The sequence below is a fragment of the Phalaenopsis equestris genome, unplaced genomic scaffold, assembly GCF_001263595.1.
Source record: "Phalaenopsis equestris unplaced genomic scaffold, ASM126359v1 Scaffold000606, whole genome shotgun sequence".
Taxonomy (NCBI): Eukaryota; Viridiplantae; Streptophyta; class Magnoliopsida; order Asparagales; family Orchidaceae; genus Phalaenopsis; species Phalaenopsis equestris.
The window spans coordinates 607025-620896 of record NW_018165046.1 but is presented as its reverse complement, the minus strand read 5'-3'; the positions used below and the strand labels follow the sequence as shown (position 1 = coordinate 620896).

The window sequence follows — 13872 nt, the reverse complement described above, 5'->3', positions numbered from 1 at the left end:
ATATATATATATATATATATATATAGGGTCGCGCCGTGGCGATTTCTTTCGTCTTCTTCTTTGAATCATCTTCTCGTTCGGCTTCATTGCCTTTGTCAACTTTGTTTGCTTAAGCCAACCTCTTCAGCTACTAGTGTTCATGATTTTGTTGTCTTCCATGGCTCAAATCGTTGATCGAGTGGTTTTGGCATGGTTTTCTCGTCGCCGTCGCCATTTCTCCTCTTTAAAGAGTCGCACACCCCGTCCTAATTTAGAATGGCGACAAGATCTGGCGTGAAAGATCGCTCATGAGACGAGAATGGTTATCCGAACTTGGGCTTCGATTTTGGCTTTTTTTGGTGAGATCTCTCCGTTTATTTTTCTGCTTGGACTAGTTGTGTGGTTGTTTTCCTCTTTCACGCCACTCATCGGAGTAGTGATCCATGCTTCTGGACCCTAGTAGTCTTGCGAGTCTCGCACGTCACTCACCCTCAGCCGTCTCCTCCATTCGAACAACTTGCACGTACGAGTCAGTTATCTCGATCGATTATTAAAGCCAAACAAATTGGTCATTTGGTTTCTGCTCTGTCTCGCTGTTCTGCTTTAGACACACGTTTGATTCTGTGGATTCTGTTTCTCCTCAACCATCGACTGCTTTAGTTTTAAACCCTGGGAAAACTTCTTATGTTTTTATGGTTGGCTCTGTGGGATCAGTGGATAATTGAGTTTTCCCTCAGGTTTATCATGAATTATTTGAAGGCGAGGGGGACTGTATCCTCATCAAGAAGGCGATTAGGAAGAGTGACAGACTAGCTCTAATTTTCTCTAATGTTGAAGTTTTCAACCTGGTTGAAAAGTGCAAATTTGCCCTCATTGAGAAGTTTCAATTAGGACGTCCCAAAATGGAAATCATTCCAAAGATTTTTGAAAATCTTTGAAGATCTCAAACCATTGGGAGGTTGGAAGGTTGGCCTCTTTGATGAGAGGCATGAGATGATACAATTTACTAAAGTAAAGAACTATACCAAAATGTTTTCGAAGAAGCACATGACAACTGGTGGAAAATTTATAAAATTGCTCAAGTGATTTTCTGAATTTGATTCGAACCAAGAACCCCCTATAGTTCCAATTTTGTTTAAACTATCTGGCATAAAGTTTCACTACTTTAATCACCAAGTTCTCTATTATGTTGGAGCTCCACCAGGAAGACCTATGAAATTTAACATACCCACCTTCAACCTATCTAGGCCTTATGTTGCAAGGATTCTTGTTGAACGAGATATCACCCTCTCTAATGTGGAAGAAGTATGACTTGGAACTACTTACAATGGGTATTGACAGTCAATTATTATTGAACAAAGACTCTACTACTGTAATCACTGTAAACTGTTTGGGCGCACATCTGCCAATTGCTTCAGGTTTCATCCAAATTTGAGATCCAACTTTCCTGTGCATGTGGATTCTGCAATTCTTAACAACATCATCCAAGTGGAGGAAAATATAGCTGAAACTGAAGAACTTCTAGAAATGTTGAATGAAAATTTGTCTTATCAGACTATTCCTCACTAACCAGTTCAACAGCTACCCCCACTGTTGGTGAGACAGTTCTTCCTCAGATCATAAACAATAAGAATTTGGCTGTAGCAGATGATAGCCGAAGTGTTTTGGAACCACCTGTTTCGAGAGAAGAGGGTACTCAAGTTCTAGAGGAGTGCCAAGATCAAGGTTTGCTGCAGGTTGAGACAGCTCAGCAATTTACAGATCAACAGACTCCCCTGGGTGAGCTCTCCATCGAAGATCCACCAATTGATTACATGAGAAAAACACTGGCAGATGAATGACAAGTTTACAAAGCTAGGAAGAAGAAAAAAAGAATGCTAAAACTTGAGAATTTTTGGGATGACTGTTTGATAGTTTCAGGTGCAAGCCCATATCATAATTTGTAGCTGCACTCCCTCCCTAGAATCAGGGTGAAGGGAAGTGATAAATCCACCCACCATGATTAGGAGTATTTCATAATTTTTGGGGTATACATGTATTTTAATGTCTCTTTTGAGTGAGTTGTATTCCCTGTGAGCAGACTCTTAATACCCACTCACTAAACCGTTTGTATCTTCCCTTTTTTATCAATGATTTCTTTTTTAGTACCCACTCACTAAAAAAGAATGTCAAACACAAACGAACAAAACTGTTTGTGTTCGATTCGTTTTTATATCGAGTGCAAATGAATTGTTCGTGTTCGGTTTGTTTACTTAGTGAACGAATCAAACAGGAGCTACTTAACGAGCTAAACACGAACAACGAGCCATTTTGACGACCCTACTTAGCATCATCAATAATTGTCACATTGTTAGTTGTATATTTTCCTTACATTTTTAATTTTTTTCATAACTTCTTTGTTTAAATCATTTATCTCAGTAATATATTTATTGGTCATTTTGGATTTTTATTCTTGTCTTAGTAGCTTCTAATTGTTGAGCTTTATCTGCTTATTTTCTTTTCTTTAAGGTTTTTTTCATTGAAATTTGTGGTATGATCGAAGTTAATTATTGGTTTCTAATGTTTGTTTTGTTGCATGGACGGAGGCGAAGAGGCGGCTAACTTGGTGTCCTGGACTATTTTCTCATAAATTGCCTAATGAGATCGTAATTCTTATTGGACCTGCTTATTGGACTTGATATTTATTTAATTTATTGTTTGATTTTTCATATTATTCTGAATTAAATTCCTGCTTGATCCAATTACATGTCTTCTCTCATTTATACGCTTTATGCTGTTTATGCCATGTTTTTACTTGCTGAACCTTTGACTCTCAGCCATGGGATGTGTTTGTAGCCACCGATTTTTTTTGGTTGCTTAGTGGAAGAGAAAAAACATGGACTTGAACCCAAGTAGGTCATTTTGTTTTGATGTGACTTGAGGTGCCTAGATGCGTAGGCCACTTGCATGTTGGCATTCGAATATAGCCCATTCTCTGATTGGAAGTATCACTTCAGATTAAATAGCTATCTGTGCCAAAGGGAATCTTCTAATTATTGTGCTTTAGAACTTTCTTACGGGAATAAAATCACAGAAAACTTGACAGGAGCAATACAAATTCAAGTTTTAAGAATTTTTTCTTATGGAAAACTATCTTGAAGTTAAAATCTTGGGTATAATTGTAATTATCTGTTGACAGTGTACCTTGTGCTGAAGTCTTGGGTATGATTGTAATTGCTGGGGTTGACATTGGATTTTCTGTCACGATCCTTAGTAAAAATATCATATAAAATATTTTCTTTCGGTGAACTGTTGGTTGGACAGAGAAAATTATCTAACAATTTCATTTCATAATTAAATCCATTCTAAAGGATAAAGCATCGTTCTATTTGAGATGAGCGTGCGGCACTTAGACTTGAAGAGAAATTTAATGAATTTGAGACACTTTCTGTCTAATTTTTATTAAGGATATCCTCTTGCACAACTTGCTGATTGAGTTTGCTTCTATTGTCAAATTTTTCTCTGGATTTAGCTTTGGTTTTTAGTCATATTGATTCAACATGGTTGCAATGCTTTGAAATTAAATTTGAACAGTTTGTTGGCTGCTTGATATGATCTTTATCTTTCATTACAAAATCCATTACAAAATTTACATTTTTGTTTTGTTTTGTTTTTTTTAATGATTAATATATATATATTTTTATTGTTTGAAAGTTTCTTATTTTGGTCAATAGGACCATGTGTACGTCTTTTTCATGATTAATTTTCTTGTATTATAGATTTTTCTTGATTAATTTAATTAGATGCTTAATGTGGGGTTTGTGAGCAATTATTTTCTCTTGAGTAATTTTAGGTTTCAACTAATTAGGGGTGTAATTTTTGGTCAAATAAAATAAAATAATAAAAAAACCGAACGAAACCAGACAGGATTGTTTGATTCGGTTTTGTTTCATAAACACATTTCAGTTTTTTTGTCTTTTTTAAAACCTGAATATTTAGTCGGAAACCAAAAGTGGAATGCTTATTTCTACTGAAATGATATGAAATACAGTTAGCATCTGGAATCAAAAGAAGTGTGAACACAAAATGGAAGTAATATGGTCTCATTTCATCTTCTTGGTTGCAACAGCTTTAGTAGAGGAAATATGTACCTGAAGACCATAACCCTTCCACAACTTGATTTTAACAATATAGTTACACAATTTTGTCCCGAACCACTTGTATGTGGCTTAGTTTGTTTTGCTGATAGTTTTGCGATTTGTTGGATGGTTTTCATTGTGTGGTTGAGATGGTTTTGGGCAGAGCTTTGGTGAAGATTTGGGGAACCTTAGAATGAGAAGAGATGTGATGAACTGTAATAACTTTCTAAAGAGTGCTTTCACTGTTGAGTCAAATCTTTTTTTATATGTTTGATTTTAGCATGAAAGATTACTTTGTTGGCAATTACTACCACAACAAAGAGATGTTGCCGTTTTGGTGGGAATTTGTATTCACTATAGACTAGGGGTGTAAACGAGCCGAACACGAGACACATTACATCTATTTTTCTCAATTTTAGATTAACGAGCCAATTTCGAGCCGAACACGAGCCGTACACGAACAGAGAGTTGTTTTGACAACACTAATCAAGTAGCAATAAGACAATAAGAGTTTGAGCAAGATTTAAAATTTTTTATTTATATTAAAACATTATTCATCGTGATGAATATCGTGATGAGTATCGTGAGGGTGACGGTGTCGGTGAGGTATTGTATTGTATTTTTTTTGTTATTTGATAAAATTAAATTTTATCTGCATTATCAAATTGATGAGTAGTATTTCGAGCCAAAACGAGCCGAACACGAACGAACACATCTTAGTTCGTGTTCAACTCGTTAATTTATCGAACGAAATTAACGAGCCGAACACGAGCTGTTCGCGAACAACGAGCCGTTTTGACAGCCCTACTGTAGACTATTTCTTTACACACCAAGAGATTAGAGTATGACATAAATGAACATTATATAGCTTTGTGTTTGACTTTCAATCTTTTGCATCACCAGTTGAATCAAAAACTTGCAAGGCATTACGATGCTGGTCTTCTTCTTGATGGGAGGGACTGTTATAAAGAGTGCCCTTGATGATATAATGAAGAATGCACTTGATAAGCAGGAAATGGCATTGAAATGGAAGATGCATGTGCTGGCATATAGGTGTGAGGATTCAGTCGGTTTGGATTGATCAATTTTCACATTGGTCAGACTAATAGTAACCAAAATCTGAATAATGATATGAATCAAATTTAATTCAATTTTTTTTTATAAAATTGAATCGTCCAGAACCAAAGTTTAATTCAGTTTAAACGGTTTGATCATAAATACATCTTGATTTAGTTGTTAGTTGGAGTTTGGTTTTGAACAAAAATAAAAAATTACATATCTTATATATATAATATCAATTTGGTTGCATGAATCCTCTATTTAATTTTGAATTTTTCAGTTTGTTCGATTAAATGAAAACTAAGCCGTCCTAAAAATAGAAAACCAAATATTGAGGTTTTAAAAATAAAGAACATAAATGTATTTTTTGAAACAAAACTAAATTAAACAAAACTTTTCTGATCTGATTTGATTTTTTGATTTTGCCCAAATAATGCTCACCCCATTACTAAAAGAGTTATGTATACCTAATTAGAACTCCTAGATAAGAATATTAAGTTTTTTTATTGTAGAGAAGCTGATATTGGTAAGTTAGATTGGTTGTTATGGATGGTAATAGATTTATGAGATAAATAGTCTTAAGAAGTTTATATGATAAAGTGCTAATTTTAAGAGGCCAAGCGCGAACAATTTGAATATGTTTATGTTTTTGTTGATCTACCCCATTTTATCTGAGAGTATATAAATATTTGAATTAGTGCTTAAATCCCAATTACTAGAAGAGATTAGGAACATATTATTTTGATTTTCTCTTCGACCGGCAAAACATTTTCTATTTAGAGAAGTCATTGTTAAAAGTTGTAATATCTGTATTCTCGAGTAGAAATTGGTAGGGATTGATTTCTTTATAAATTTTGGGATTAATAATTTGATGATAGTTCTTTTATATCATTGCGGGCAACAGTTAAAGCTTGTTGAAATTTATAATGGGGAGTTGGTGCTAATGATAGTTTCGAAGGCTTGATAGTTTTGTGTTAATCCATTTTGAATCTGTAGTATGTTTGCTAGATCAACTAGCCAAAATAATAATATTATCGACCGTAGTCTTTGCTTTAGATAAACATTGACATATTGATTGATTCTTTATAGAGATGTTGTAAAAAGTTGGATAACTTGAGAGCGATTAGCATACATCTTCATCAATGAACTTTTTAGATCTAATTTTGAGTTTCTTGTAAGCAAGTTGGACATGATAGTTCTCTATGCTCCAACTTGAGAGGGGATTTTTCCAGCATGGTGAATTTGCAACTTTCCTAATATGGAGGTTTTCCCCGGCTATTTATCTTATAACCGAGTCTTAGAAAAGTGTGGAGGAATAATTTTTTTCTTTGCCCCAAAAACTACATGCCATGTAATTCTTAGAATTTATATGTCTAACACATAAACCTTAATTTTTACATATGCATGCCACCTTATGTATACATGAAAAAGTGTATTTTTCTTTTAAAAATTTAAAAAAAAGTGGTATTTTTATGTGATAAAAAAGTTTCGTTCATAATTAAATCCAATCTAAAGGATGAAAGTGTTGTTCTATTTTAATGAAATTTTAAGTTACATTAAGTAATTCTAATTTTAAAATAATATTTTTTAAAAATGTTGTAAGTGAAAAAAAAAAACTGTGATTAGCAATGAACAGTAAAGAAAACACTTTTCCGTTTAGTTTCATTTATTTATGTTGCAGTATTTTTTATTGGGAGTTATCATATTACTTATACTTCAAATAAAAAAATATACTTTTACTATAATAATACCCTTTAAATTTTTATTTTACATAATTATTAAGGAAGAATGAAAAAGTCTTTTTACGATACCTCAGAGGCAGATTTCAGTCACTTGAACTCCCCTCCCACTTCTCATGGGAAGGCTTTATACATGGGAAAAAATTTTCTGTCTGGACTCCGGACGTAGCTTTATGTGCGGACTCCAATAATATGCCACCATGTGTGCTACATCGCGGAGGTTATTGAAGTGGAATCGTGAATGTTATTTCGGGGTTATTTCGAAGTTATTTTGAGGATATTTCGAGGTTATTGAAGAGAAAATCTTATATTCCACTTCAATCACCCTGAAATAATCCATGATTAAGCCCGAAATGACCTCTGCGATTCCATTTTAATATCCCAAAATAACACGAAAGAGACTTGAAAAGTCCATTTTTATTGTTTTGAAAATTCCAAGGCTCCGAGTCGGGTTGTAACATTTCTCTTTTGTAAAGAATCTTTTAAAAGCATCAATTTCACGAATTATTTACTAATTTTTAAATCGACAACTCAAAACTAAATCAATCAAGTCAAAACATCGATTCTTCTTTCAAAAGTGTCTCTTATTCTAAGCTTTATACTCATCAACTTAAAGAAACTGCAACAAATCAGATTTCTTACCTAAATCTCTTGATTTCCTCGTTTTCTTCTTCTTTTTTTTCTTTTCTTTTTCTTCCTTTTCTTCTTTTCTCTTATTTTACTTTTATACCTGTGGGCTAACCCTAAAAACCCCTCCCCTTGTTTTTTTTTTTTTTAGTGTTATTATGAAATTAATTAAAGTTTACTGATTTATTCATTTATTATTTTATTTCTTAAAATGATCAAAATAAAACGTTGAAATTTTAAAAAATCATGTTTGGTCTTATTTCGAGATGTGCAAGAGGTTTTCTCATTACTGTTGTAAAATTTTATGGCATTACAAGTATTGCATAAACCACTCTTCTAGGAAAGATTGTCTCGTTGATGATGCTTTCCTCCCAGGTATTTAGGATTCTCTTTTTGGATGTTATGGAAGCCCTTGATATTGTCCGGTATGCTGTCTGTTACCTTGTGTTGCCCATAAATTTTTTTTTGAAAATCTCCAATATATATGCTTCTGATTTGAAACTTCGTTTTTGCAAGTCAAATCTGGAAACTGAGATTTTGGAAGCCGTTGAAGAGGCGCCAGAGATAAGTTCATTGCATCCTTCCTGTGAGCTGGTCCAAGAAAGGGAAGACCCTGTAGATAGCTTTCCTTCTAGTAGCAGCTTATCTGAGATTTCTGATTATACAGATAGGATAGAGTGCTTTTCTCTTCCTGATGCTCATGCTTTGTTGAACGTGACAAGCAGGAGAAGAAAACATCAAAATAGAGCCCGTCTATCTTTGGTGTGAATTCTGTTTTTTATTTTATTTTATTTTATTAGTTTTCTCGAGTTTTTACTCTTCATATTCGTAGAATTATAGTTTTTTTTAAAAATATTGTAGGAAGGCCATCAATCAGTAGCAAAGTTAGCAGAATTTTCTGAACTTTGCTTTGACGACGATGCTAAGGTGCTTCCATTCTCTGCTGTTTGCTATTCTTTTCAAACAAATTTTGTGCTATTTGTTGTTTCCCTTCAGATGAAATTGGATGATGCGAAGATTGAGGAATTGAAAGTTAGCTGTTTGAAAATGCAGTACACTCCCATTAAAAACTATTCTTCATCTCCTTATCATTTGACGGAAGGTGCTATTCAAGGCCCTAACAACTTGACTTTGCGAGAATCGGAAGCAATTCTTGTTATTAAACAACTTCAGGAACAGGTCCCTTTCTATTTAATGATTTTTTTATCTGGAACATGTTATGTATTATTATGATTAATTGACTAATTGACTCTCATCATTCATTCATCATTCGTAGATTAAATCTCTTGAAGTTGAGAAGATTTCAGTACAGGTGAATTTAGATAATGTTTTCGCCTTGGCAACCGAACAGAATGCTTCGTTTAGAGAAAAGTATGAAAAGGTATGCTTCATTTTCCCAGTTCATTTCTGTTGAGATGAACGCATTGTTTCATGTTAATTGTAATGCAGACAGCTACATGATGAACTTCACCATTTTTTGGTGATTATATATTTATTTGGTTTTATTCTTGGATTTTGGCGCTCATTGTTAGGCAACTCTTATTAATGCTTGTTTTGTCTTTTATCGACATCTCTTCTATTTGTTTCAATTTTCAACTACACTTCTGATTATTGATCTATCTTCATATGGTTTGAATTTTTAATTACATTTTATTTTTTGAACTAAGTTTAGAGATATACCTTCTCATTGCAAGGAATCGTCCTGAAAAATCAAGTGCATCATAGTCGTCTTTTGCTCCTTTCCTCTATTACTTACCGAGAACAAGATTACAGATTATGAGGGCCTTTTTAGCATCTGTTTGGGGCAACTGCAACTTATTAAAGGTTGTTGAGCAAATGCGCAAAAGCTTGTGGAGAAGTTGACTGTCTGTTTGTTTTTTGCTGTTTAGTAGCCGCTGTGCTGCAACTGTTTCTGAACAAATGACCTTTCAGCCCCGGTAGTATATTGCTGTTTATAACATAACTAATCCTGCTAGCACATTTCTTACTTCAAAATAAATATCAAGTTCGAACATTACAAACAAAGATAAACAATTCACTAAAAATGTGTAACACGACAATCAAAATTAAAAAAAAAAGTTAAAATAACTATTAATAATATGATAATGTTATTTTTAAAGTGCACTTAATTAATGTTTTGTGATAACCAGTCATTCAAGGAAACTCTCCATGCATAATCATTCTCAGCAGTGGAATCCTCCAACCCATCCACCCACTTGAAGAAGTTACAGTTTTCTGCTCTTTTCCTCAGACACATGTAAAACTGTCTCCTTAGTATGAGGCTGTTGCGAAATAAACAGAGAATATTGTAGGCCATAATACCAGTACAATGCTCTGAAGGTATCGAAAATTCTCAAGTTCATTTTTTCTGAAGGTTTAAAACAATAAAACACAAATCCTTAGATGCAACATGAGCCAAAAAAATATTAGTAATCAATGCAAAATTTATTAAACATTGAGATCTAAGAACATAACATAAATCAATGAATCTGTCATTACGAGAAGAAATCAGACTTTATAAAAAGAGGGTTCTTAGTTGCTTTTAACCACATAATACCGAGCTCGTTTGTGTCACATATTCATTTCACCAAAAAAGGTCATTCAGAGAAACGTTAAAGGCCATTGCACTAAAGATTGAGAGGAACTTGATTGCCTTCTTTGAGATTTCACACGCGATGAGAACCAATAGCTACATATAGGACATATAAAAGTAGGGGTGCAAACGAGCCGAAAATGAGCATGTCCAAGCTTAGCTCATGTTCGACTCGCTAAAATATATCACTGTCTGTGCTCAATTGGTTTATATAATATTGGCGCCTCTTTCTCCCGTGCACGACTGTTCTAGGGTTTCGTCTCATGGCGAACCCTAGCGCCAGCGTCTTCTCAATTCATCACGCTCGAAGATCCTCGACTCCTCAAGTCAGTTTCGTGCTCTTTCGTCGTGCTTCTCTGCTCTACTTTTTTTGTTTCGGCTTCGTCTGCTCCTTCGGTCTGCTCAACTTCATCTGCTTCAAATTCGTCTGCTTTGAATTTGGTCTGCCTTGAATTCGTCTGTTTCGAGACTTTATCCGTTTTGACTTCGTCTGTCTGTTTCATTGTGCTTCATCTGCTTCAACTGTCACTTTCGCAGTTTCGTCCTGTGTTCGACTTGGAAGGGGTTATGGTTGATCCCCTTTTTGGCTTTTGTTCTTTCGATCACTGTAACTTTGCTGTCTTATCGCTATTGTTATTTTGGGGATGACTTCAGACAGATCGTAGGCAACATCGTTTGCTTTGGCGGATGACATCAAAAAACTTGGTAGGAAAAACGGGAAGTCAACCATTTTTTTACGGAAGCAAAATTTAATCAGCTTGCTTACCCCTATCGTCTGAATTTGGTCGGAAAATTTCTTTATGACTATCCCAAAATGGAGCTTATTCGTAAAGAATTTGAGCTTATGCACCTTGTTGGGGAGTGTAAAATTGGATTTTTAGATGAAATTCACATCGTTATTCTACTAAATAATGAAGAGAATTTACACAGGATTATTTGCTTGATTAATTTGGATTGATAACAGAACAATGAAGATTTTGAAATTGTCGGTGGATTTTCACCCAGAGACGGAACCACCAATCATTTTGGTTTGGATTCATCACCCTGGTCTGAAATTTCATTATTTTACTCAAGAAGTGTTGTACTCTATTGCCTCAGCCTATGGTAAGCCACTCAAAACAAACATTCCTACTCTTAATGTTTCCCGTCCCACTGAAGCCAATTTGACATCTCTTCAATCATTTTTTAAAAAGTTTGGTTAGACACAACACCATGGATATTGATAAAAGATTGTGATTGGGTCTTTCCCTTTGTATTGTTTGAATTGTCGTACGTTTGACCACTCGATTTCTCAATGACACCATCAATACCCCCATCTAAAACCAAAGAAGCAAAGTGCTCAGCCAAAGACAGTGATTCGTCATTCTTCTGATCCGCTCTAAGTTATTGACACTTTTGATTATCAGAAGGATACTCTTGAGGATGGGTAATCTGCAACACAAAATTCATGATATAGGCCCTACTATGAAATCTCTTTTCACAGGGGCAGGGAAGACATTTCATACTTTGTCTACCCTAGAACCTAACTTTGATGTAATGGGTGACAATACTTCTACTGAGTTTCTACCGCCTCATAGGATAAAACAAGATGTTACTGTTCGTCAGGCTCATGGCGCTCATGATGTGCAACAACCTGCGCCTGTTCGACAATTTTTGGACCAATCTACGAAGTAGATGAGCCAATCTTCGGATGAAGAATGACAGGTTTATACACCCAAGAAGAAGAAGAAGAATGTAAACCTACTTCCAAACTTGAGGGATGATACATTGGTTGATTCAGGTAATGACAACAAAGATAACAATTGTTAGCCGGCTCCCGTTCCAGAACCAGAAGCAGAAGCACAGCTAAATTTTGGTGTACAATTTCTTAGTCTAATTTTTATTCTTAGTTTTTTGGGTATGCATGTATTTCCTACCTGTGTGTTGAATGTCAGATGGTCAGGGTGCCAAGATGGGCCCTCTTATCCAATATATCTGTACCTTTCCTTTATTAATATATTTACCTTCGAGCTTTTCTAAAAATTATATATATATATATATTTAAAGCCAACGTCTGATTTTATTGAAATATAAAAAGATACATAAAGGTTATATGAGAAGAGCCCAAAGAAGCACCCAACCCATATATAAATAAATAAATAAATATTTGTGGAAATAGATATTACTTTACCTGATGTTACTGAAGTCTGACTGGGCACAACCCATAATGGATATTGACAACAAATCGTCATGAAACATAGACCCCCATAATGTACCCACTGTAAGATGTTTGGACATATCTTTGATAAATAACAAAAGTTTAATCCTAATTTGAAAGTTAAGGTTCAAGTGTATAAGGATGGGGCTAACCCTACTACTCTGGACATTTTAGTTCCACCTGAGGATACCGTTGGCAGACTTTTTGTGTACAATTTCTTTGTATAATTTTTTTTCTTAATTTTTTGGGTATACATGTATTTCCTACCTCTGTGTTGTGTGTCAGATGGTTAGGGTGCCAATATGGGCCCTCTCATCCAATCTATATGTACATTTCCTTTATATATATATAGATTTGCCTACTTTCAACTTAACCAGACCTTCAGTGGCCAGAATACTTGTGGAAAGAGATATTAGTTTACCTGATGTTACTGAAGTCTGACTGGGCACAACGCGTAATGTATGTTGACAAGAAATCATCATGAAACACAGACCCCCATATTGTATCCACTGTAAGATGTTTGGGCATATCCTTGATAAATGCCACAAGTTTCATCCTAATTTGAAAGTTATGGTTCAAGTGAATAAGGATGAGACTAACCCCACTACTCTGGACATTTTAGTTCCACCTGAGGAGAATATTTTTGGCAGACTTTTGGTGTACAATTTCTTAGTCTAAGTTTTATTCTTAGTTTTTTGGTATACATGTATTTCCCAGATGTGTTGTGTGTCAGTTGGTTAGGGTGCCAATATGGGCCCTCTCATCCAATTTATATGTTCATTTCCTTTATTAAAAACGCAGGTGAGGCTGCCAGCAGCAACCTTCACCGTTGTAATCTCCATACGCAGCCGCCACCACTGCAACTATGGGTCGTATGCATAGCCGTGGTAAGTGCATTTCCTCTTCCACTCTTCCTTATAAGAGAACTCCCCCAAGTTTGCTCAAAACCTCTTCCCAGGATGTGGAAGAAAATATGTGCAAGTTTGCGAAGAAGGGTTTGATGCCCTCCTAGATTGGTGTTATTCTACGTGATCAGGTTGGTATTGCGCAGGTGAAGAGCTTGACTGGAAGCAAGCTTCTCAGGATTCTCAAAGCTTGTGGTTTTGCACCTGAGAGTCCGGAGGATCTGTATCATCTATAAAAAGGCTTTTGCTATCCGAAAGCACTTGGAAAGGAACCGGAAGGACAAGGACTCAAAGTTTTGGCTTATCCTTGTGGAGAGTAGGATCCATCGTTTGGCTCGTTACTGCAAGAGAACGAAGAAGCTTCCACCCGTCTGGAAATACGAGTCTACGACGACCAACATTCTTGTGGCTTGAGTTTTTTACTGTTACTTCTCAGTGGCAAGCGCTTTTATGGCTTAGGAACCCATTTAATGTTTTATTCGTTTTCTGTGGCGCAATCAAACGATGAGCTTTCTTTTATAACTTCATTTCTCTCTCCAACCCATTAATATGGTTACTGCTTTTAAACTTTAATTTGCCTCGTTTGAATACTTCACCATATACTGTGAACAGTTTATATTTGCATGAACAGTTTATATTATTATTTTCATATATA

General features: G+C 35.1%; 1 protein-coding gene and 1 pseudogene across 1 annotated transcript in view; both read left to right on the top strand.

Moving 5' to 3' along the window:
- The window catches only part of LOC110029813, a 29102-nt gene that overhangs the window by 248 nt on the left and 14982 nt on the right, over positions 1-13872 (top strand). The window contains exons 2-7 of the mRNA XM_020732271.1: positions 1534-1808; positions 2565-2624; positions 8039-8284; positions 8384-8449; positions 8576-8701; positions 8799-8903. Of these exons, the coding sequence (XP_020587930.1) occupies positions 1534-1808; positions 2565-2624; positions 8039-8284; positions 8384-8449; positions 8576-8701; positions 8799-8903 (878 nt within the window). The remainder of the gene's footprint in view (positions 1-1533; positions 1809-2564; positions 2625-8038; positions 8285-8383; positions 8450-8575; positions 8702-8798; positions 8904-13872) is intronic.
- On the top strand, positions 13178-13631 carry LOC110029832 (annotated as a pseudogene).